Genomic DNA, 25,191 nt, shown 5'->3' with positions numbered 1-25,191 from the left:
CCCGCGCCAAGCTCAGGCCCCGCCCTTCGCGCCCAAAGCCCGCCTAGCAAACCTCGTTCACGCTCCGCCCCCTGGGCAGTCGGAGGCGGTACCACGCCAAGAGCACGCCCCGCCCCCCTGCGCCAGCCGCACGCCCCGCCCACGTGCCCAATGCGGTGGGTCCCACCCCGGATGTCCGCCCCTCGCTGACCGAGTCCGAGGCCATGGCGAACCAGGTAGGCCTGGCAGTGCAGCGCGACCGACTCCAAGGAAGAAGGAGACAGGGAAAGCGTAGGATGGAACCGGGCCGCTGACTGCGCGGGGGGCGCGGGGCTCGGCCCGTAGACAGGCATGAGCTGCCGGATCCGAAACAGTGCCTTGGGCGAGCTGCTCTGGGGGAAGGAAGGGAAAGAATCTTTTGTTTCCGCTCCTTCCTTGAAAGGATTTTGCTGCTTCTGGGATAGCGGAGCGGGGTGGGGGTGGGGAGAACCGGAGATTAGGGGACCGGGGTGGTCGGTATCCTGCTAGAAGTGGTTTAGGAGCGCTTGTGCTTTGCTTATGCTAAAATAACTAACTTGCCTGCGGTCATACTTGCAGGTAGCGGAACCCGTGCTCCTAACCCTTAAGGTTGCTGTGTTTCAGGATTGTAAATCATAATTGAACAATTATGGTGACACCAAAGAATGTATTTGGGGAAGACTCCTAGGCCCCTTTCAGTAGTAACATTTTTGAGCACTTTAGGCACCAGAAGTTTATATTTCTTTAATCCTCCCGTGACACTTCTGCGAGATATTGTCTCCATTTTACAGGCCTAGAGGTTCGGCGTCCTTAGTGGTCACTTTAAGATAGCCGAGATTCCAGTCCCAGGTCTGTCCCTGTGCGAGGAGCTATTCCAGGTTCCTGAAATATGCATTGGACAATAAAGGCAGAAATATACGAATAACAATAAAAGTTATTTAGTGTTTTAATGTTTTGAAAACTTTAGAAATTTTCTAGAAAGATTTAGGACCTTAAATGTTGAAGTAGAGAAGAAATCGTAAACTCCAGACGATCTTTTAGACTTAACACATTGGCAAGTTGTTTTTCCTTATTACCAAGTGCCTTTATTCGGAAAAGGTGAAAAATTATAATCCTGTGATAGTTAAAATGTTGAGGTAGGGCAATGCCTGTGGATTTAGGGTGGAGCTTTGTTTTGCTTAGAATTGTCATTGAAAGGAAAAGGTTAATCTTTCAAACATTCCTGAAATGAGCGGAAGGGGCATAAAAACTTAGATTATAGATGAATTATTTATGCGTGTTGCTCAAGTTCTCTAGGATCCAGGACTATTCTGAATTTGACCTTTGGGACTTTTGTTTTGAGATTTAATGGTACATTGAGTTGAAAACAGATTCTAATGCAATGTCTGATTTTTTCCACCATCAGATTTAATATATACACTTTAATTTTAAAAGCAATAATTTCCAGCCTCACCAATTTACACAAACCACTCATCTCTATATATAATTCAACTCTCCTTTTCCTCCACTCTCTGCTCTGCTACCAATAAATATTGATTCGTTTTTGCCGAGCTACACCATGCCAAGGATTGTATTAGGGACTTCATTTTCATTTACTTCTCACAGTTGCTTTTTGTAATTGTAGCTGTTTTATCACTGTTTGTAACTCTTTCTCATCCTTTGGTATCCTAGGTAAAAGTGAAGTTTTTTCAAACCCACCAACCAAAATTAACTGTCCTTCTCTACTTTGTGCATTCTGTAGCACTTTATGCCTCTCCCTTTAACTTACACTTGTTGGAATTGTTGACTTTCAGGTCTGCCTCCTATAAACCCAGCAGTTTGCAACGTTTATTCTGTCAACACATTTCATAAGCATTATGTGAACTAATCAAAACTTTCCTGTGGGAGGGGAAGGGAGGGCAAAATAGGAGATTAAGAGGTTCAAACTTCCACTTATAAAATAAAGAAGTCATGGAAATGTAAAGTCCAGCATTGGGAATAAAGTCAATAAAATATTGTAATAACTTTGTATGGTGACAGATCATAACTAGACCTCCCATGGTGATCATTTCCTTATGTATTTAAACATCAAATCACTATGTTGTACACCTGAAAGTAATATTCAATATTAACTATGCTTCAGTTAAAAAAAAAATTTTTTTTAACTCTCATTACACCTGATTCTCTAGTAAAGGAGGAGTGTACTGACTAGAATTTCTAAGGCAATGCTATGCTATAGATACAAGTCCCGTATGTAATTTTTATTTTTCTAGTTACCACATTAAAATTGGATAAAAATTTAATCCATTATACGGTAATCCCCCCCTTATCCACTCTTTCAGTTACCCAAGGTCAACTATAATCCAGAAGCAGGTGATCTTCCTTCTGACATACTGTCAGAAGGTTAGTAGTAGCCTAACACTACATCACAGTGTCTTTGTCACTCACTTCGCATCACCTCCCGTAGGCATTTTATCATCTCACATCATCACAAGGGTGACTGCATACAGTACAATAAGATATTTTGAGTGAGAAACCATATTTACATACCTTATTATAATTGTTCTATTTTATTATTGTTGGTATCGCTTCTCGGCCTTTTGGCTAAGATCAAGTGTATTTTATTATTGTTGTTAATCTGTTACTGTGCCTAATTTATAAATAAAATTTTATCACAGGTATATTTGTATAGAAAAAACATAATCGTTTCAGACATCCACTGAGAGTCTGAGAATGTATCCTCCACAGATAAGGAAGAACTACTGTATTCAAGTTACTATCTTGACATATAATTAATATTTTTTAAATACTGAAATACTTTTACTTTTTTTGTACTAAGTCTTCATAATCCGGGTAACTTTTACACTTAACAGTTTATATCAGTTCAGCCTGGCCATTTTCCAACTCCTCAGTACCACACATAGCAAGTGGCCACTGTACTGGATAGCACAGCTAAAGGAGTCAATGTGGTATTTTAAAGTTCCTGCATTCTGGTGCTCTTTATGCTTCTTCCCACTTTGCAGTTTTGCACTAAACCAGTGTTAACTTAAACCAGCCTTAGCAAAGGGGTACTCTAGGGTAAATGTTAAGCGTTCAGATTCCTTGGATCCTATGCCAGACCTATTGAATCAGATTGTCTTGGAACCTGTATTCTTTTTTTTTTTTTAAAGATTTTATTTATTTATTAGAGAGCGAGGGAGAGAGAGCACAAGCAGGGGTGCGGGGCAAAGGGAGAGGGACAAGCAGACTCCCTGCTGAGCAGGGAGCCCGACATGGGGCTCAATCCCAAGACCCTGAGATCATGACCCATGCTGAAGGCAGACACTTAACCCACTGAGCCACCCAGGTGCCCCTGGAATCTGTATTCTTGATGTGCTCCTGCTTCTGCATTGTAGAAGGTCATTAAATATTTGATTAATAAAACTTCTTAACCAAAAGAGGCTTTTATATCTGACCATGTGGTCATCTCAATTAAATTTTTTTAGTGAACATTATATATATGAAATCTGAAAACATGCAAAACAGTTCTCCATATCACTTCGGGGTGTATAGTTTTTGTGATTGTCTGATATACTTTCTAAGGTTAGCATTCGTCAGGATCTAAATTAAATAAGTAGGTCATTATTATGCAGGAGGATAAATAACTTGCTCTCTTTTTTGCCCATTTCAGGTTATCAAGTGCAAGGCTGCGGTTGCCTGGGAGGCAGGAAAGCCTCTCTCTATAGAGGAGGTGGAGGTGGCACCCCCAAAGGCTCATGAAGTTCGAATTAAGGTAATGATACATCCAAGGCACTGGAAGAGAAGACTTACAATTAGGTCTCTGGGTAGATGAATCCTCTGAGGAGAAATCCCAGAGGCCAGTGTCAAGGAGAAGGTATCGAAAGTCGTCCAGCCTTAGAATCACAACATCCTCCTCTTATTTTACCCCCTTCACTTTTGCAGCACTCTTCTCCGTCTTTTTAGCTTTGACATTGAGCTCCGCAGCCTTCCCACGGATCACTGGATTATTGCAATTTATCTTCCATAGCCTGTGTTTAAGATGAATTTGTAAGATGCTCCCCTTTCTCCTGATCCCATGACTTAAAATGTATGATGACACTTCAGAAACAAAAGTAGAAATGGTCTTCAGTTTTGTTAGAGGAGGTTTCACATAAGATTTGGGAAGAGACTCCGGATTTGACTGGAGCAGCAAGCAAGTGAAGTCTGCTTGCTTCGAGAGCTTTAAAATGTACTCACCCTTGCAGGCAAGGCCAGGGTTCAGGGGATCCATCAGTCTAGTCCCACTCAACCTCTGCTGTGGCAGAGAAAGGAAGTTACCCCTGGAAAGAGGGATGTTGCCCAAGGCAGCCACCTGGATATTTTTAGCATTCTACTCTGTTGTTTTGATATAAAATTAATACTTTAAAGTCGTGACCATGGAATAAAACTAACATTCTAGAAAAAGTAAACTTTCCTGAATTAGAGTATACTTTCCCTATCCCACCTCCAAACGCTCATACTCCCAGGGATCAAATGTCAAGTGGAGGAGCCCAGGGCCAAATAACTTTTTAAGATCCTTTTCATCCTGGACCCAGGAATCTGAAATCTTGTACAGTTTATATGTTTTTCTTTAAGTTCAGAAATTAACCTGATTGTGATTTTGCCACCGAAAAAGAAAATGTGTCCTGGGACGTACTAAGATGAGCTATATGGGAAACTACTAACAAATAGCAGGTATACGTGAGAAACAAAGACGCGTAAATATAAACACTTCAAGATTTCTTTTTCTTTTAAGATTTTGTTTATTTGAGAGAGAGAGAGGGAGAGAGCACAAGCAGGAGGAGTGGCAGAGGGAGAGAGAGAAGCAGACTCCCCACTGAGCAGGGAGCCTGATGCGGGGCTCGATTCCAAGACCCTGGGATCATAACCTGAGCTGAAGGCAGACTGAGCCACCCGGGTGCCCCTCCAAGATTTCTTTTCTGTGCTTTTAGTGGTTTAGAAAGATACTACTTTTTAAAAGCCAGAGATATGGGAATAAAGGGTTATTTAAGTAGAAATTGTGTGTGTCTGCTAAAAAGGGAGTTGGTTTCACTAAAAGCTCTGAATTTTGGCCCAGAATAAGCAGCGTGTCATATTTCAGAAGTAGACTGTACCTTCTTAGAAATCACATTTGTCAGCAGTCAGGAGGACCCCAGCAGTGAAGTGAGCTCCACCTGCTTTGTACACGGGTCATATTCCTCTCCACACTTGGAGGCCCAATGCCCATAAAATCACTGTGTTTACCGGCTCTTGCTAGCCTGCACTGGAAAGGAGATAGATGTACCATTTCCTCTGCATATAAACACACCATTATTTTATGGATCACTAAAAAATGTCAATTCTAATTGTTAAGATGCCATAGATTATAAGCACATGGCTGATTTTGAAGAGGTTAAAATATCAAAGAAATGTATCGTAGCATCAATGAAATAGGGTATTAAAAATGCCTTACCTTTGACCTATATCTCACCCCGAAATGCATGCAGACAACACACTACATGCTCTTTAATATCCTGCTAGATTATTGCCACTGCAGTTTGCCACACCGATGCCTATACCCTGAGTGGGGCTGATCCTGAAGGGAGTTTTCCAGTGATCCTGGGACATGAAGGTGCTGGAATCGTGGAAAGTGTTGGTGAAGGAGTTACTAAGCTGAAGGCAGGTAAGGAGGATATTTGAACCACTTAATTTCATAATTTCGACTTATTTCTACATGGAAATTATATTTCCAATAAGCTGTACATTGTTTCTTCATGAACAAGTTATCACCTGAGTCATTTGTCAAGAATGATTTTGTTCCTTATCTGGGAAGCACAAATATTTGAGTTTTTTTCTTTTGGATTTTGTGGACTGCTATTCATCTGAAACTATTTATTTCCAAAGCCAGTTTCGACCCATTAAACAAGAATTTTTAAAGATTTATCTGTGAGTCAGTATTTTGAAGCCCATGACCTTGTTTTCTAGTTACAATTTTAAGAGCTTCTTTTCAATCAAAATTTTGAAAACTTGTATTTCTTGTATAGTCAGTGTCTGAATGATGTTATATAGGTAAGGTTCTAAGTTGAAGCTTTTAACTTTGCAAAGCCACATGCGTTGACAGGAGTGGGAATTTGCAGGGGCTGCTGTATCCATTTAGAAACGGGTGCTCCCTATTCAGGAGAATGTCTCTGCATTTGTTTCCCAGGTGATACTGTCATCCCACTTTACATCCCACAGTGTGGAGAATGCAAATTTTGTCTAAACCCTAAAACAAACCTTTGCCAGAAGATAAGGTTAGTATCTTTGTTATTTTATTCTTAAAATAGTAAGTAATTGTGTGGCAGTCTATACAGAATATTCTACATGAATTATTTCATTTCAGCTTAATGGCAACCTCACTATCACTGGTATCCCCACTTTCATAGATGAGAAAGTTAAGACTCAGAAATTAAGTGGTTTACCCAATATCATAACTTTTAGATAAAACAGAATTTTCTGAACCCATTCTCCTTCCATAACACAAGGCTAAATTTGCCAAAATATATATTAAGGAGGGACATGGTTATGAAATTAAATGAAATGATTTTTATGAGCCATTTTATTGCCCATGAAACCAAAGTAATAAAATTCATAAGGTTACTAGGAAGACTACAAGAGATAAAATAACCCCTGACACAGAAAAGGTGGCTATTTTATTGTAGTAAGGAAGCACACTTAAAGAACTACTATTTTGAGGCAATTTAAGATCTCCTCGTATTTGCCTTTTTTTTGCCTTCTTATTGAGGTAGAATATATATAATAAAGTACTTCGTCTATAAATCTCGAGTGGACAGCTCCATGAATTGTTAGGTATACATACAGCCGATGGTTATAACCACCCAGATCAAGACAGAGAACCTTTCCAGCACCCTACAGAGTCATTCGTATCCCTTCCACGTCAGTAGCTCCTCCCTCAAAGGGAACCACTCTTCTGATTTCTTTCCCTACAGGACTTGATATAAATAGAATCACCTACTGTGTGCTCTTTTGTCTGGTTTCTTTCTTTCTTTCTTTTTTTTAAGGATTTTATTTATTTGAGAGAGAGCGCGAGAGAGCACAAGCAGGGGAGAGAGGAAGAAGCAGGCTCCCTACTGGGCAGGGTTCCTGATGTGGGGCTTGATCCCAGGACCCCGGGATCATGACCTGAGCTAAAGGCAGACGCTTAACTGACTGAGCCACCCAGGCGCCCCTTGTCTGGTTTCTTTCATTCATAATGTCTGTGAGATGTATCCGAGTTGCTCTGTGCATCAGTTGTTTTTGTTGCTCTGCCATGTTTCATTCATTTATCTCTATTTATCCATTCCCTGTTGGTGGACATTTAAGTTTCTCCTTAAATGTTTGGGGGCTGTCATGATTGATGCCGCTGTGAACGTTCCTATTCATATGTCTTAGTGAATATATGCACTACTTTTTCTTCGGTGTTTCCCTAAGATTGGAACTGCTGAGTGTAATACGGTGATGACCAAATTTACATTTCTCACATGTGTTTGGTCTTCTGCCATGGTTTCTGGCTCAGACCCTTGGAATTTCCCGTGATGTGGGCTGTATAGGTGTCTTTATTATATTAATGAATGTGACTTTTGGAAAACTGTTAGGAAACCTATGGATGGCCTGGCCTTTGGTAGGGGAAAAGGGGCTCTTGTGGTTGAATCAGCCAATGGCCAATGACTTAGTCAATCATGACGATAATTAAGCTTCCATAAAACCTCACAGGTACTGGCTTCAGAGAGCTTTGGGGCTGGTGAGCACATGGAGACTGGGGAGAGCGACCTACCTGGAGAGCGTGTGGAGGCTCCTCGGCTTCTCCCCATACCTCCTACGCGTCTCTTCTCTGGCTGTTGATTCAGATTCTTTATCATATCCTCTAATAACTAAGTGTTTCTGGAGAATTAAAAGAACCTAAGGAGGAAGTCTTTGGAACCTCCCATCTGTAGCCTATGGCTCAGAAGCATAGGTAACATGGGTCACCTGGGTGGCTCACTCGGTTGAGCTTCCTACCCTTGGTTTCAGCCCAGGTCACGATATTGGGGTCGTGGGGTTGAGACCCGTGTTGGGATCTGCACTCAGCACCGAGTCTGCTTGAGATGCTCTGCCTCTCCCTCTGCTCCTCCCCCAACTCGTGTGCACACGTGTGCGTGCACGCACTCTCTTTTTCAAATAAAATCTTTAAAAAAAAGACACCAGTAACCGCCTGGAGCTTGCAGCTGGCTTCTGAAGTGGAGGGTAGGGGGCCATGTTGTAGAACTGAGCCCTTAACCTGTGGAATCTGATGCTCTGTCCAGGTGCCTGGAATCAGAATTGAGTTGAATTCTCAGACACCCCGCTGGTGTCCAAGAATTGTTCGGTGTTGTTTGTGAACACACCCCCCCACACACAAATACATTGGAATTGAGTCCATGACCTGGAAGATTGAGTCATCTATGGAAGATCCGTGTGATCTTACTTTTGTTTTCTAGTGCCATTGACAAACTTAGTTTATATTTTTGGGAAACAAGATTCCATTTATTTTATAACAGAAGTCCAGTTAGTTTTGGCTAAGCTAGAACCAAAATAAGTCTTGTTTTGAAAGGTAGTCTCAACACCGCCTAAAAGCTTGGGTGGGACCCATCAAGTATAATAACGGTAACGGGCTTTTTGTGGCTGGCTGTAGCCTTTTAGAGGGACAAGTCCTTTCAAAGCCTAAAATGTGTACCATGTCACCTTTGGTTCAAGAAACTCCTCTGGGACAGAAGTGATTTCTTACAGTAACGAAGGCTAAACAAACAAGTCGCTCCCTTAAAGATCTAGCAGTTATTTGTGGTAGAGCTTTGTCACATAGCTGTTTGTTTCTGGTCATACTTTTCTCTCAAAGGAAGTGTATTTACTCTGGAGTCTAGAGGCAGTCCATTCTCTCTTCATCTGTGTATTTGTTTATTCTGTGTATTCCAAAAGATGAGCCTAAGAATGTACATCAAATTATAGTGCATTGTTTTTGCTAAAAATAACAAATACTTATGAAGCACCCTGTGCCCGGCACAATATTAATGCCTTACATAAGATCACATGTGATTTTTATAGCAGTCTCTAAGGAAGATATGATTGTTTCTATTTTCCAGTGAGGACACCAAGGCACAAAGTTTAATTAACTGGCCCAAGATCACACAGGATTTGAACCCAGCCGTGTTTGACTTTAGGGCCTATACTCCAAAGCAGGACATTACATTACCTACCTATCTATTTAGAATGTCAAAAATAATATTTGATGCCATGTATCATACTGGTTGCCTTTGTGAGGTTTTTTTTCTTTATCTTTCATTAGTGTTACCAACTACATAGGCAAAAAACAAAGAAAAAGAAAAGATAACTTGCATCCTTGAGGACTGTTTAAAAAACAAAAGCCTCCTGGAAGATCTAAATTAAATTAGCCAGTGTGGCTATTTGCATCACCTGATCTGCATAATTGCTCATAATCTCTGCTTGTGTGGATTCTGGTTTGGGCTCTGTGCTTTCAGAAGTTATATTTGCTCACAGTTTTATGATGGAATTTTAAAATTATTTCATCTGACCCATAAGTTGTAGCTGTTAAATTTATTTCAATACCCAACAGTGAGATCCAGAAGGATATTGAATCTTGGAAAAGATATGTAAGATCATAAGTCTTCCTTAGATTTCCCTAATAAGGCACTGCTGAAAGTAACTAAAGTACTTAATAAATACGTTAGAAATTAGACTCGGGGGGTCACTTGGATGGCGCAGTTGGTTAAGTGTCCAACTTTCGTCTTCAGCTCAGGTTATGATCTCAGGGTCGTGAGAGGAGCCCCGCGTGGGGCTCTGCGCCTAAGCATGGGAGTCTGCTTGAGTTCTCCCTCTCCCTCTGCCCCTTCTGCTCATGTGCGCATATGCTCTCTCTGGCGCGCACACGCTGCCTTTCTCTAAAATAAATCTTTAAAAAAAAAAAAAAGAAATTAGACTTTGGGTCTTAGCACACTTTCCTATCTGTCGTATTTAAAATTGATTTCTTTTTCCTGTGCATTTTGGGAAACCTGATTTTACCTTTCCTTTTTCCTTTTTTTATTTTCTTTAGAGTTACTCAGGGGAAAGGATTAATGCCAGATGGTACTAGCAGATTTACTTGCAAAGGAAAGACCATTTTACATTACATGGGAACCAGCACGTTTTCTGAATATACAGTTGTGGCTGACATCTCTGTTGCTAAAATTGATCCTTTAGCACCTTTGGATAAAGTCTGCCTTCTGGGTTGTGGCATTTCAACTGGTTATGGTGCTGCTGTGAACACAGCCAAGGTAAGAGATTGGCCTGGATTTTAGCTTCTGCCTTCTAATTTGATACAACAGAGCTTTGCTAGAAAGTGCACTTGGCCCAGCGTGTAAGAAACCTAATGATTTCCTTGACACTTGTGCGATGAGTACCTAACAGACCGTCCTTACTGGTAGGTGGAGCCTGGCTCTACTTGTGCCGTCTTTGGCCTGGGAGGAGTTGGATTGGCTGTTATCATGGGCTGTAAGGTGGCTGGTGCATCCCGGATCATTGGTGTGGACATCAATAAAGATAAATTTGCAAGGGCCAAGGAGTTTGGAGCCGCTGAATGTATTAACCCCCAGGACTTCAGTAAACCCATCCAGGAAGTGCTCATTGAAATGACTGACGGGGGAGTGGACTATTCCTTCGAGTGTATTGGTAACGTGAAAGTCATGGTAAGTACGTCTCGCTTCATTCCTTTTTTTTTTCCTCTAGCTTTATTGTAAGAATAGAGCGTATGATACATACACAAAATGTGTTAATCACTGTTTATAATATTGGTACGGCTTCCAGTCAACAGGAGGCTATTAGTTAAATTTGGGGGTAATCAACAGTTACGTGTGAATTTTCAACTGCATGGCAGGGTCGGGCCCCAGTCTCCGTGTTCAGGGGTCCGCTGTACATCCACGTTACTAACCTCTAGCAACAACTTCCCTTAAGCTCAGTTTCCTCTTGTGTAAAACACAGACGGTAATGACCCGTCCTTGACACGGGGCAGACGCTCAGCAGGAATGTTACTATTCTCCACTGCTTGCTTTAATAGAGTCTTTAGAATTTGAACTAGGATTTATTTTAAAAACTAGACAGCAAGGGGCACCTGCATGGCTCAGTCAGTTAAGCATCTGCCTTTGGCTCAGGTCCTGATCCCACAGTTCTGGGATCGAGCCCCCATGTCGGGCTTCCTGCTCGGCGGGGAGCCTGCTTCTCCCTCTGCCTGCCACTCCCTTGTTTGAGTGCTCTCTGTGTCAGATAAATAAAATCTTAAAAAAAAAACTAGACAGCAAATAAAAGCTTTACATTCTTTCATTTTGTGTTAATATTCCACCAGGTTATTAATTTTTTTAAAAAAACTGTTGAATGAAATTACATTTATTAAATATTCAGTGTGATCATTTTGTTGTGATTTTTTTTAAAAAGCTCTGTGCCACCACCCTCTCCCCGCAAAGATATTTCGCTGATCTTCTCAGCAGAATGCACTGACTTGTGTCGTTTGGCCCCGTCTCTGTCTGCAGAGAGCAGCGCTGGAGGCCTGCCACAAGGGCTGGGGTGTCAGCGTGGTAGTTGGAGTAGCTGCTTCGGGTCAAGAAATCGCCACTCGCCCGTTTCAGCTGGTCACAGGCCGCACGTGGAAAGGCACTGCCTTTGGAGGTAGCTCAGTGGATGAGCACATTTTCTCTCTTGTTATTTCCACCGGCAGAATTTGAATCCCAAGCTGATTTTTTTTGTTTTAACAACAACTTTCATAGACTACCTTCCCATCACAAGTTGTTGCATACAGTTATTTTAATAGGAGGGTTGCACATTTGATCCGTGTTCAGCCCTGGGGCTGGGAAGACGCTCGGCTTCCTCTGAAGCACAAGGTCACGCTTCACACACACAAAACTCAGCACCGTGTTGATGAGGAACTAGTTGGGGGTAGGGCAGGAGTGAGAAGTTGGTTCCAGGGTACGCAGACGACAGTGTCAGCCACACTGTTGTGTTGGGGACTGAAACAGATGATTGGCATTTCTACTCACTTTTGCAGAGCGCGGCTGTCGCTGGACGTGATTATCCCCCCCGTCTCCGTAGCACTGACGTCAGCTGTAACCAATACAAGGTCTTCAGCTGAGAATACTGTGTGAGACCAGACCTTGTAACAGAATTGAAAGGCTGCCAGACTGATCTTTTTTCCCTTTTGTGATCATAAAAAGTACATGGTTGTTTGGGGTTGCCTGACTACTGGGAGAATGCTGAAAAATCACTTCCATCTTTTTCGTGGTTGCTCAGCCAGGAAGCACAGATCATGCTTTTATATCCCAACAATATGAATGATTGAAATCGGAAGTTTTTATAGATTTTTAAATATATATATATATTTATTATTTATAGTCTCACCATCCTTTTTGGGGGAAAAATCACATAGCACGAGATTTTAATAATCTGTATTTAACAAAGTGTCTCTTAAGACCCCCATCCTCATACTACTATGTCCACTTTTCTGAAGGCCAGAGGAAAAGATGAGGAAAGTATGAGGAGATTAGCCAAGTTTTCTGTCTTTATACTGTAGAATTCACCATTAAAAAATGTCAAGGGGCACCTGGGTGTTGCAGTCGGTTAGTGTCTCTTGGTTTCAGCTCAGGTCACGATCTCAGGGTCTTGAGATCGAGCCCTGCGTCAGGCTCAGCTCAGTCTGTTTGAAGATTCTCTTTCTCTCTCCCTCTGCCCCTCCCCCGACTCGAGCAAGCCCCCTCTCTCTCAAATAATAAAATCTTAAAAAAAAAAAAAAATTCAAGAAAAGTGTGAAGCTGACTCTACTTGCCTTTCCAACCAGGTGTATGCCTCACTTGAGTATCTCAGAATAGACTTTTAAAGCTACACATCCTCTCAGGTCCTGAGCTGAGCCAGGGGGTTTGAGCCTAACCTCTCCCTGAAGCCTCAACCTCCCAGCACGTGCTGGTTGGGAAATAAGCTGGAGCATTGGGGCGCAATGGGTGGTGTTAAAGCATGACCCACAGATGGAAATAGAACTTTTGGTCTAGAGAGGAGTGGTGGCTATGCCTGTCTCGGTTACCGGGAGTTTTAAAGGAGAAAGAAAGGGGCGCCTGGCTGGCTCAGTGGGTAGAGCACACGACTCTTGATCTTTGGAGTCGTGAGTTCAAGCCCCATGTTGGGCATGGAGCCTACCTAAAATAAATAAATAAATGAATAAATAAATAAATAATTTTTTAAAAAAGGAGAATGAAAAAGGCCCACAATTTGTAGGGGAAGAATAATTGGTAGAAGCCATAAGGAGGCAGATTTGGAAAAGACTTGGGAGAGGTTTGAAATGTCCCTGGTTTAAAAGGTGGGAAGGCTTCTTTGTCAATTCATTGCTTCTTTCAATATAAGTGAAAGACTGAAGCACCTGATTTTCTTTAAAATCTTAAGGAGCTAAAAATTTCCCACTTTTGTTTTCAGTTTCACAGTTTTCTAGGGTGAGATGCTATCACTAATTTCATTGCTAAATTTAAAACCAAAGAAATAAAGTCATGTATCACATCAGTTTTATTCTTCCCTGAATTTCACGATTACCGAAGTCTTTCTGTTGTGGACCTAAGTAAGTTTGTTTTAAGACTTCCAGAGTTCTGTCCTCGGTAGTTTAAAATTTTGTCTCAATTTGCTAAAACCTTAATGAGATTTTCGTAAATCTTAATACAGGAAAAGGAAAATACTCAAAAGGCATTTACTAAAGACATACATTAAGTTCATCCTCCTCTCTGCTGATTCTGAACTTCTTCATTCCTCTTTAATTCATGATAAAATGTATTGTCTTAAATGCCTGTCACCCACTAAGTAATAAGCTAAACTGTAAAGATTTGTTGGGAGAATTAATAGACGTATGATTTCTTTCAGGATGGAAGAGTGTGGAAAGTGTCCCGAAGTTGGTGTCTGAATATATGTCCAAAAAGATAAAAGTTGATGAATTTGTGACTCATAATCTGTCTTTTGACCAAATTAATGAAGCCTTTGAACTGATGCATGCAGGAAAGAGGTAAGCCTCCTGTGTGGCTGTGGACTGGAAAATGTAGTGATGAGTTAGGGATTATGGAGGAAGGGTAAAAAAAATTAGTTTTAGTGGTCTTAAAAAAATCATTTAAAACCTGTTTATTGCTTCCTTCTCTTACAGCATTCGAACCGTTGTAAAGCTTTAAATTCAGCAGAGAAAACATGTTCATCCTCGTACGTAAGGCTTGTGGTCCAGCTGAAGAGCCAGACAAGCAAGGAGACGATCTTCCAAGTCCACAGCCCCATAGACCTTCTAGACCTTCTCTACTGCTACTTCTACTTCTAGAGTAACCTACTCTAGGCAATAGTATTTCTTGTATAATTCATAAATCTCTAATCAAGGACAAGGCTAATACAGTCATATATCTGTTTTCTGAACTCTCCTTCACATGAATAATTTGCCAGGTCATTAGGGAATATTCTAACATAATAAAAGTAATTTCTGTGTATGTAGATGTTGTCGTCTGTTTTATGCTGAACTCATTCTCATGGTTCCTGCCCCTATAATCTTCATTCTTTAAAGGAAAGCTAGAGAGACGCCTGGGTGGCTCAGTCGGTGAAGCGTCTGCCTTCAGCTTAGGTCATGATCCTGGGGTCCTGGGATCGAGTCCTGCTTCACGCTCCTTGCTCGGTGGGGAGCCTGTTTCTCCCTCTGCCTGCTGCTTCCTCAGGTTGTGCTCACTCACTAGCTCTCTCTCAAATAAATAAATAAATAAATAAATCTTTAAAAAAAAAAAAGGAAACCTGGAGGAAACGGGGCGGTGGTGAGTATCTGAACCTTGCCTTCTTCCATCCTCAGTAATTTTTGCTTAATTTTTAAGAGTCTCTGGCCCATTTACTAAAGAACAGATTTCCCTCACCGTCAGGGGCAAAGTTAATCAGCCCCTGTGAGATTACATTCTTGAGAACAGTTACCATACCTTGTTCAGACTTACTCTCCCAATTCCTAGTGTGGCCCACACGGGGCACTAAACTTCACTGATGAAACTACCTTCTGGGCATAAGGTATATGTGTGTTGGTGGTGGCTTCTGTGAACTCTTTCTAGCATATAAAAAGTACGTACTGAATTTCAAAGTTCCCAGGCACTCTTTCGAATCTTAACATTTCACCACTTCTAAACCACATTGCCTTTCCTTTCTAGAGGTTTTTTGTGAATTATCTGTCCATATCCTTTCCTCACCACCCAGAATTTGGTGTTTTTTCACTCTCATGCATGTTGTTACACTTTCACTATAAATATCCCCAAACCCTCTAGTCTTTGGTACTGAAAACCTAATACCGTCTCATTCTGCAGCTTTCATTTTTTACTCATTATTGTGTAATGAATCCATGTGATGCTCACATTCACTATTTTTAACACTGTGCAACAGTGGTCAGTTATATGAAATAACAATTTATCTGCTGTCCAGATGATGGCATAAAGCAGCTTCCAAAACTGTTTCTGTGTTGCTAACAACACTGGTGAAACATTGTACGTCTTGCTCATTGTGTAGTTACTTAGGATATACAGCAGACCCTTCAACATGGGTTTGAACACAGATGCACTAACATGGATTTTCTACATTATGGTATTGTAAATGCATTTTCTCGACATTCTTTCTCTAGCTTTTTTTTTTTTTTAAAGATTTTATTTATTTATTTGACAGAGAGAGACAGCCAGCGAGAGAGGGAACACAAGCAGGGGGAGTGGGAGAGGAAGAAGCAGGCTCATAGCGGAGGAGCCTGATGTGGGGCTCGATCCCAGAACACCGGGATCACGCCCTGAGCTGAAGGCAGATGCTTAACGACTGCGCCACCCAGGTGCCCCTTCTCTAGCTTTCTTTGTTGTAAGAATACCGTTTATAATGCATATATAAAAAATGTGTTAGTCAACTGTTCTCCTAAGGCTTCCAGTCAAAAGTAAGCTGTTAGTACTAAGTTTTTGGGGAGGGAGTCCGAAGTAATGTGTGGATTTTCAAATGCGTGGAGGGTCGGCGGTCCTAACCCCTGAGTTGTTCAAGAGTCAACCATATATCATAGGATTAGCACATCTTAACTTGACTAGAAATTGCCAGACTGTTCCTCAAAATGGCTGAAAACTTGCCAAGTGAGATGGGCATGAAATGGGATTTCATTACTTTACCGGGCGTTCCCCTCAGTTACTGACGCACTACCGTATATCTGCATTTCCTTTTTTGTGAAGTATCCGTTTACGTCCTTTGCTCATTTTTCTATTGGATTAATTATCTTTTTCTGAGTAATTTTGAGGAGTTATAGATGCCAGTCCATCAGTTTTATATCTTATTTTAATATATTTTATACTTTTAAAATAGTCAAATATATCAGTCTTTTCGTGGTGCTCTTAACATAATAACACTTAGGTTTCTTTCATTCTGAGCAAATATAAAGAAGCAAAAATGATTCATAGTCTTCCCATCCAGGTAATCCATTGACACTGAAAAAATAAAACGTAAAAGCAACATATCCAAGAGTTAGAAAATTCAGATAGAGAAAATTATACAAGAAGAGCGACACTCCCGTCCCACAATAAAAACAGTTGACTGCTATTAAGTTTATGTATTTTCCCAGAAGTTTCAGTGCATGTAAATAGCATTTATACATACCCTTTAAAATTACAAAAGCATGTTGCAGACGGTCTTTATATCAACACCTTGGCTCCGCCATGCACATAGATTGTTTTTGGTTGGATTGAAGCCATGTGCTTTTTTGTTGTTTTAATCCTTTTGATGGATGTGGCTTAATTGCTCCTGTAAAAAGGTGGTTTTTCTGAACACTATCTAGCGGACTGAAAAGTAGAAGTAGCAATTATGGTCAGGACCCCACCTTTTGGATCTTTGGTGCATTTGTAGAGCCGGGCAGTGCAGCCTAGTTTTTCATTTTACCTAGAGGGCTGGAGATGCAGTAGCGGCCCAAATGGCCCCAAACTATTGCCCTGAGAAAACCAGAAGAAATTAAAACTAGTTTCTACCGAAGTTGTAAGAAAGAGGCTTTTAGGGGCGCCTGGGTGGCTCAGTCGTTAAGCGTCTGCCTTCGGCTCAGGGCGTGATCCCAGCGTTCTGGGATCGAGCCCCACATCAGGCTTCTCTACTGGGAGCCTGCTTCTTCCTCTCCCACTCCCCCTGCTTGTGTTCCCTCTCCCGCTGGCTGTCTCTCTGTCAAATAAATAAAATCTTTTAAAAAAAAAAAAAAAGAGGTTTTTAATCAGGTTTGATTTAGCCTAGCCTTCTAGGAACAAAGTATATTATTACCCTGAGCAATTGCACTAAGAAAATGGACATGTAGGGTGATAATGGAGAGCTAATAATTCTTTGAAAAGTTTTTTTCCCCATTACTTTTCTTCTCATATGTACAATGAGGTACACACAAATGAGATGGCATTTTAGGTTCACCAATGTGAGGAAGTAAAGCCATTCTAAAATGTAAAACAACTCCAAGTCTTGTAGCTAGCCAATTAGTCTACTTTTCATTTCTGCCACAGTTAAGTACATACTCTCGAGCCAGGTAATTCAGTTTAACAAGTATGAGCATTTCCGGGCTGAAAGCACAATTGTCTCTTTTCAAAGAACTAGCAGAAACAATCAAGTTTATAAGATCCTGATTATAAAGATTCTTGGATCATGGGACTTAAAGCATTTTCAAGATCCTTTTAATACATCTTCTCAGATGGCACCTAGGATGTTATGTACAATGCTAGACAAAATAGGTTTTGGAATAAGGTATAGATAAAACACGGCTAAAATCCATTCACTATGTGCATGTGAGCGAAGCTATCCTGGTTGTCCAAAGTTTGGGGTCTAGCACTTTAGAAGCATTGCTGGAATTTTTTTTTTTAAGTATCTTAAACTGCTTTCTTGGACAGATACATAATTTTAACACAAATGGCTGACCCACTGTATATTTCATGAAAGCTAGCAAAATGTATTTTCAATTTAAGTACCTAAAATTTTACAGTATTAAGAACTAACTTTAGGGGCTCCTGGGTGGCTCAGTCCATTAAATATCTGACTCTTGGTTTCGGCTCAGGTTGTGATTTTATGGGTCATGGGATTGGCCCTGCATCAGGCTCTGCGTTCAGAGGGGAGTCTGCTTGAGATTCTCTCCCTCTGCCCCTACCCCCACTCATGCTTGCACTTTCTCTCAAAAAAAAAAAAAAAAAAAAAAACTTTAAGCATTTTTTTTTTTAAGATTTTATTTATTTGACACACAGCACAAGAAGGGGGAGTAGCAGGCAGAGGGAGAGGGAGAAGCAGGCTCCTCGCTGAGCTGGGAGCCCGATGTGGGGCTTGATCCCAGGACCCTGGGATCATGACCTGAGCCGAAGGCAGACGCTTAACTGACTGAGCCACCCAGGTGCCCCTTTAAGCATCTTTTTTACCGAAATTTTTTCTTATACCTAGCTAATATTTTTCAAATCTTGCTTGCATATGCATTTTCAGCATGTTGTGCTGTTCTTTCTATTTAACCCTACTGACGTTCACTGGGGTAAGACAGTCCATATACAGACATGTCTGACTTGGAACAAGTTCTTTATTACATGCAGAGAACTAACCTATAAAGTAGGAACATATAGAATGATGAGGTTTTGGGGGTGGAGGCAGGAAAAAACTGCATTAGATCCAAAACTCTGTCACAGGGAACCAATTTATGTATGTACAACTGAAACCAAACAAAAAATTCTCCAAAAAATATACATAGTGATATTTCCATTTATCCAATTTGAATGCAAAATTATACATAGCTGGTAATTCTCAAAACGTTTGTTGATTTGGGGATAGAGGGAACATCTTTTCCATGCACAGAAAGCTTCAGAACATCTTCTGCTTGGCTACCAATCTGCCAATTAAGCTGGTGATCAAAGTCCCAAAGTAACTGACAGTCCTTTGGGCCTAGAGTCACTTTGTGACCCGGGAAAAAGACCAACTTCGGATTCAGCCAATTTTGTTTCAGTTAATATGCAAGACCAGATTCTTTGTCAGCAAATACCCTTTAGAAAAAGTATACCACAAACACGTTTGGAAAACATTAATTATATTTAAAGAGATACTTAGATAATAAATGCAAGGAACTAAGGGAATTGTGTCTTTAAAGAAACAAAGTGAACAGGGACATACAAAGTCCTCCATTATACAAATTCCTTTGGTGGAACTTTCCTTTATGGGCACAAAGCAGGTGGGATGGCTTTTAAGCGGACTGGTGTTTATCGAAGTGGACATCATACCAGAACTCCTTGTGGTGAGATAAATTTTGCACATGTTCTTTTCAAGAAAGGAGTGCTAATCCACCAGAGAACCCCCTCCAGTTCAGAATGGACTCGAACGTCCTTGACGACCAAACCCAGGCTATCCGAGGCAAGACAAGCAGCTAACCAGATCTGCTGCTCTCGGTCCCTAACACACATCTTCATACTAGACGTTCTTATCCTTGGCTATTTTGTTTCCTCAGAATCACTCAGGGCTCAGATTTACTAACGAGGTTTTAAATCTAGCCTGAGTTTTCTGTTGACCCCCGGCCCAACTACTGAAATAATGCAGATTTGTTTTATAGTCACATTATCCATAGACTAAAACAGTTCCTAAGTTACGCTATCACCCCACAAACAGGGGGGCTCCAGAGAGTCAAGTACAGTGATCTGTGCTAGTCACGCAACCACGTAAAAAACTGGAGCAATCAGAGCCCTGGGGTCCTGACTGTTGGTCTTGTGCTCTTCTCATGACACCAAAGTACAGATGGACCTACAGGTTTGGGAAAGTGTTCGCATGTTTGTTCTTGGGAGTGGGACGAAGTGGCTGGGGTAACAGTAAAAGGGCTAAGCGCCCAGGAGATGTAAGCAATTACTCTCTTAAAAACTTTACAATGGCAAAAAGATTAAACACCCATAAAAAATTATTAAAATACTTTGAGCTATAACAAACATATTACTGATAACTTTCCAGGAAGCCCTTCCTCAAGTGTTCCACTTATTGACTTTCCGGCACATTTGAATAAGATATACCAATGTTAACACATTTTTTTAATATAACCACAGAATCGCCATGGATGGGCAGCTCTGTTTGCTCATCCACAGTCCCCAAAATAAAAAGCAGACGGTAACAGGTAGCCAAGGCCACCTTATTCCTCCTTCCTTTTTCTCAAAATAACCAAATACAAACCACTATTCTTTTTCATCCTTAGCACTGAAAGGAAGAAGAGGTAAAGGGGAAGGCTGCCACCAAAGGTTGCTGGCTCCTCAGAGTTCAAACACGGGAGAGCCAGGCAATCCCATGCACAGAGCCTGTGCTGCTAAGCGAACCTCTTCTTGCACGTTCATTATTAAAATGAAACAACACTTTAAAAGCCTTTAGGATATTAGCATAATGTAGCCGACATTGTGAAACAATTTGTTCCTAAAGCATTATGTCCAGATGTTCTTCTCTACTGGAAAAGGGGCCACACACCCACATAACATGGTGGGATTTGCTCCTCTTGTAGCTGGAGCGCTTGGCAGAAGTCAAATACCAGCTGCAGACAGAATCTTATCACACTGTCTCAAACAGCTGCAATATTTCTAACTCCCAGACCACTAAAATATCATCCCCACTCCTCCTACGGTAGGTTTTGCCCCCAACATTCGCTGTAATCATTGTTAAAAAGTAGCTCGGTTTATGAAATTTAGAATACAGTAGGAACAAAACTGCTTCACGTAATTTTTAAACCAATACTCTGTGCTCCCACAGCGAGTCATGTTCCAAGAATAAAAATTGCAAATTTTACACTTAAGTTCATTGTTGGTAGTGATTTTGATATAGTAATTCTAAATTCGACGTGTCTTATAGAATCCAGCAAATACGTAAATATTAATGTTATTCAGAACCAAAGTTCTCACCGTGGGATAAAGCAGATACGAATATGAAACAGGAAAAGGTGAGGAAGATTAGTGTTAGATTTGCAAGTATCAGAATGAACTCACAATTTATAAAAAATACAATTCCTGGCTCTGTTCCCTGAAAGTGACTGGAAACAATGACACCCAGTAGTACCCAGATCTTGATTTCCAAATACCAGTCCCCATGAAAAGAAACTAGGGCTCCTTGAAGAAACAGCCTGTCCCACTGCGGGACAAGAAAACTAGATGATACACCTCCATCTTACTATGGCAAAAAGCAAGAAAGTGCTCAAAGACTGATGGGCACAGGTCAAGATGACGCATGGGTGAGCTGCAAGGTGCTTCTGCTGGCCAAAGTTGGAACAATTACAGTAATTAAGTAGAATTTTATGAATTCATGAGCTCACATGTATACTCAAAAATCAGTGGGTAGAGGGGGAAAAATGCTTCTTTGTTAGGAGTGCCAGCTAATAAATGATGTATAAATAAATGTAGATGGAATGCCAAAATTAGAAAATCTCCATTTGCAGCCATCAACGTAACAAGGCAAGTGCCAAACTTATATTGGCAATGTGACAATAACACTGTCTCATGATGTGATGTGACACCATGAATGAGACACACTGCATACCATCAATGGACTCTTCTGCCAAAACATTTATCCTGAACCTACTCATGAGAAAGAGAAATATAGAATTCCACAAGCTAACTGGCTTGCTTCTTAAGCAAACATCAAAAAAGGTAGGTCTGAGGCACCTGAGTGGCTCAGTCGGTTAGGTGGCCGACTCTTGATTTCAGGTCAGGTCATGATCTCAGGGTCCTGGGATCGAGCCCCAAGTCAGATGCTGAGCTCAGCATGGCGTCTGAGTTTCTCTCCCTCTGCCTCCTCCATCCCTGCACACACACGCTCCCTCTAGAAATAAATGATAAAAATAAAAAATTATTTAAAAAGGTAGGCTTGTTCAAGAATAAAGAACACTAGAGATACAGGACAACCAAGTGCCATGGGTTTGGATCCTGGATTTTTACAAAAGTAGAAAAGCTTTAAAGAACATTTGGGAAAAATTGAGATTCACATTTGAATGTATACTATACGTTAGGTAATCCTTATCGCTGCTAAATTCCTGGAATGTGGTAATTGTATTACGATCAGGTAGGAAATGTGCTTATGAAAGGCTCCGATAGTAATGAGCGAGGTAGGAGCCACTGCTTTCCAAACGGAAGTGCCTCGTGAGAGAGATCCGGCAAAGTAACAGGTGCTGAAGCCAGGGAAAGGATTTAGGATTATTTCATTATACTATACTTTGAACTTTTCTATAAATCTGAAAATTTTCAAAATAAAAAGTTGGAAGTAAAAAAAAAATTTTAAGAAGAAACAGCTAACAGATACCGTGAGGGTGATTTGGGGGCCTTAGCCAAGTGAAGCACCAGGCTGTCATTTTTCACCAAACAGAAAAGCCAGAAGTGGTTTCAGGACAAAGGAATCAAGTTACGATGCCAAACAAATTCCTAACCCTTCTCCTATTAATTTTGACCTGTGGCAAGCGGTATAAAAGGGTCAGTGAATGGGTTCTAATGTACCTTAATCCATTTTATCAGCAAAAGATATAAAATGAAGATAAAAGGCAAACATGTTTCCCTGCGTCTAAATTTTAATTCCAAGGGGGATGGAGGAGTAGCAGGAAAAAAATATATGTATTATTTTAAAAGTTAACACAAAAAATGAAAACTTAATATACCTTCAACTTATTTTGAAAAGTTGGCAGAATGATACTTAAGGTTTTCATCTAAATCTAATAAACATCTGAAATTAGATATTTACATTTAGACTCGAGCCCATATTGTTTTGAAATCTCCCAAAGCGAGAAAAGCATCATCACCAATGTGTTGGTTTATCTTTTTACAAAAATACTATCCCATCAAGACTTTTTTTTCCCTTCAGCTTATTTTCTAATGACAGACATCAAAGAAGCCTTCACTGTTAATTCCGCAACCAGTACGTAAAATGCCTCTCTAAATATTCAGCGTTCTATCTTAAAATTAGCTCTCCAAATATGGCTTCCACTCAAATGCTGCTGGTATCTCGACTCTGCTGAACCAAACACAACACTGGAATTTCTACAGAGTCATTAGACTCGAAAAACTCTTTTTACTCAAATGGTCATGAGTCTATTTGAGATGATGAAATCAGCCACCCTATTCCCACCACTGCCCTCAGAAATCCCAGACAAATGCAGCAAAGTGAACGACTACACGGCGGGATAATCATTCAAACTTTTAATCTCCCTTTACACATTATATTAACATTCATATTGCAAGGCATTCCATTCACAAATATTACAGTTTGATAAAAAACTTCACACACATACCCCCAAAAGTCTATACCAGATTCAGTCACTGCACTAAATCATTAAAATAATAAAAGTAATGAAAACATTATCATAATTCTTTTAAAGCAATAAAGGTCTGAGGCACTCTGGGAAAGATGTTCTCGTATTAACGTGTCAGTGGTATCAAATTATCTTACAAGAAAGTTACCAGATACCCAGCGATCAAGTACACTCCAATGACAGTACCTTCGATCTGATATGTGTTCACTGACGCACTCCCATTGGACTTGAACTACTGAAAGGAACACAGACAGTGGGCAGCTGAGGTCATTTCTAATGAGGTTCCCAACTATGTGAAGGTAAAGCGTGTTTTCGACACCCAAGGACAGCTGTATCTCTACTGCGAGGGAACAGTCCAGTCTCGAAAGAAGTTCCCTTTTCATCACTACCAGGTTTACTAAATGTCAGAAGCTAAAAGCCCACCAGACTTATTCTGCTCGCTGCTCAAGAGATTTCAGAACTGTCTCTTCCCATCAACCTCCACAGTGCAACCTTCGCCCTTCTCTGAATATCTCCAAGGTGTGCCCTTGAAATAAAACAGAGGGCAAGAAAGGGAGCTTTCTCCCTCCCATTTCGACCAAACAAGAGGTCTGAAATAGCAACATATTACAAAATTCTCATGCTCTGTGACAGCCAGTTACCATTTGAAGCATGGCTATTTTTGCCATAAACTAGATTTTTTAAAACCTGACAACTCTTTTCCAAAGTGAATTTTGCCACATCCATACACTGACAGAGTCCACATTAGAAAGAAAGTCTCACTGACCGAGTGCTTCCTTACACACAATTACGAGGGTAAATAATCAGCATGGGGAAGGAGGGAGGCCAACTCCCAACTGGGAAATAAGTCACTGCAAACTACGGGTCCATTTACGACAGCATATAACCCTGTCAGAGCAGAATCAACACAAACCCAGGTCATATAGTGTTCGGTAATCACATACTTGGAATTTAAAATGTATACATATATATTTCCATACATATATAATAAAAAAAATCTGGAACAACACATGTTGCTAAAGTTTCAAGGATTCTCATCTTCCACATTCACCTGGAGAGCAGCTGGCTCTTGCTGGCCCAGTTGTGGCAGTGATAAAAGCAACTAGAAGCAGGTTTAAGAAAAAAGTGCTCAAAGGCCAAGTGAGAAAACAGGGGTGCAGAGATTTCTGGAGGGAGAGGGGAGCACTGAAAAGAGTTGAGAATGTTTCCTTTACTCTTCTCAGCTTCCTCAGACCCGAGACAAGTTCTAGAGACACACATCCAATGCCGTAGTCCTTCCTTATCTATAGTCAAAACAAAACAAGGAATAAAAATCTCCTCTTCCGTTCTGTACTCTCTATAGAATGCATAGGACAGCCAGAAGGTATTACCGAGACGCGCCATCTCGGAGAAATTAAACTTGGGACATGAAGTGAGGCCGCGTGCTGTCGAGTCGCCGCGTCAGGATTTCACAGCCAGTGTCCGTGACCAGCAGGGTGTGCTCGAACTGAGCAGACCGCTTGCCGTCTCTCGTCACCGCGGTCCAACCATCTGGCCAGGTTTCATCCTGCCATCCGCCTTAAACAAACAAACAAGAACAATTGCTTAATTCTACTGCTCAGATTTCTAAACAAACTCTCTAGGTAAGTGTATTTGCAGGTACTCCTATATCCTCGGATATCACAGAAACAATTAGAAAATTCACTATTAAGACTCCTACTTACAAATGGTGGACAGCTACATGCAAAAGAATGAAACTGGACCATGTTCTTGACACCACACACAGAAATAAGCTAAAAGTGAATTAAAGACTTGAATGTAAGACCTGAAACCATGGAACTCCTTAAAGAAAACACAGGCAGTAATCTTAGACTATCAGCCTCATCAACATATTTATGAATCTG

At 40.9% G+C, this 25,191-nt stretch overlaps 2 protein-coding genes and 1 pseudogene across 4 annotated transcripts in view; 2 read left to right on the top strand and 1 right to left on the bottom strand.

Annotated features, from left to right (window-relative positions):
* The first annotated feature begins 79 nt into the window (after positions 1–79).
* ADH5 (alcohol dehydrogenase 5 (class III), chi polypeptide) lies at positions 80–14,502 on the top strand. Its single transcript, XM_026509677.4, has 9 exons — positions 80–215; positions 3,647–3,748; positions 5,515–5,656; positions 6,179–6,266; positions 10,076–10,295; positions 10,446–10,706; positions 11,544–11,679; positions 13,903–14,041; positions 14,177–14,502. Exons 1-9 carry the CDS (start codon positions 204–206, stop codon positions 14,199–14,201), a joined length of 1,125 nt encoding a protein of 374 aa, XP_026365462.1. The 5' UTR covers positions 80–203; the 3' UTR covers positions 14,202–14,502.
* Positions 2,561–2,722, top strand: LOC125280982 (U2 spliceosomal RNA; annotated as a pseudogene).
* A 4,565-nt stretch (positions 14,503–19,067) lies between the features above and the next one.
* Positions 19,068–25,191, bottom strand: part of METAP1 (methionyl aminopeptidase 1) — a 68,577-nt gene continuing 62,453 nt past the window's right edge. Inside the window, exons 11-12 of one of the 3 annotated variants that reach the window (XM_048211748.2) lie at positions 24,679–24,865; positions 19,068–21,831 (exon numbers count right to left, since the gene is read on the bottom strand). In XM_048211748.2, the coding sequence (XP_048067705.1) occupies positions 24,702–24,865 (164 nt within the window). In that variant the 3' untranslated portion in view covers positions 19,068–21,831; positions 24,679–24,701. Of the gene's footprint in view, positions 21,832–23,180; positions 24,866–25,191 lie in introns of those variants that run through there. The other 2 variants (XM_026509679.4, XM_026509678.4) reach the window with 2 other exon arrangements.

Source organism: Ursus arctos, unplaced genomic scaffold (assembly GCF_023065955.2).
Source record: "Ursus arctos isolate Adak ecotype North America unplaced genomic scaffold, UrsArc2.0 scaffold_9, whole genome shotgun sequence".
Lineage (NCBI taxonomy): Eukaryota > Metazoa > Chordata > Mammalia > Carnivora > Ursidae > Ursus > Ursus arctos.
This window is presented reverse-complemented; position numbering and strand designations above follow the sequence as displayed.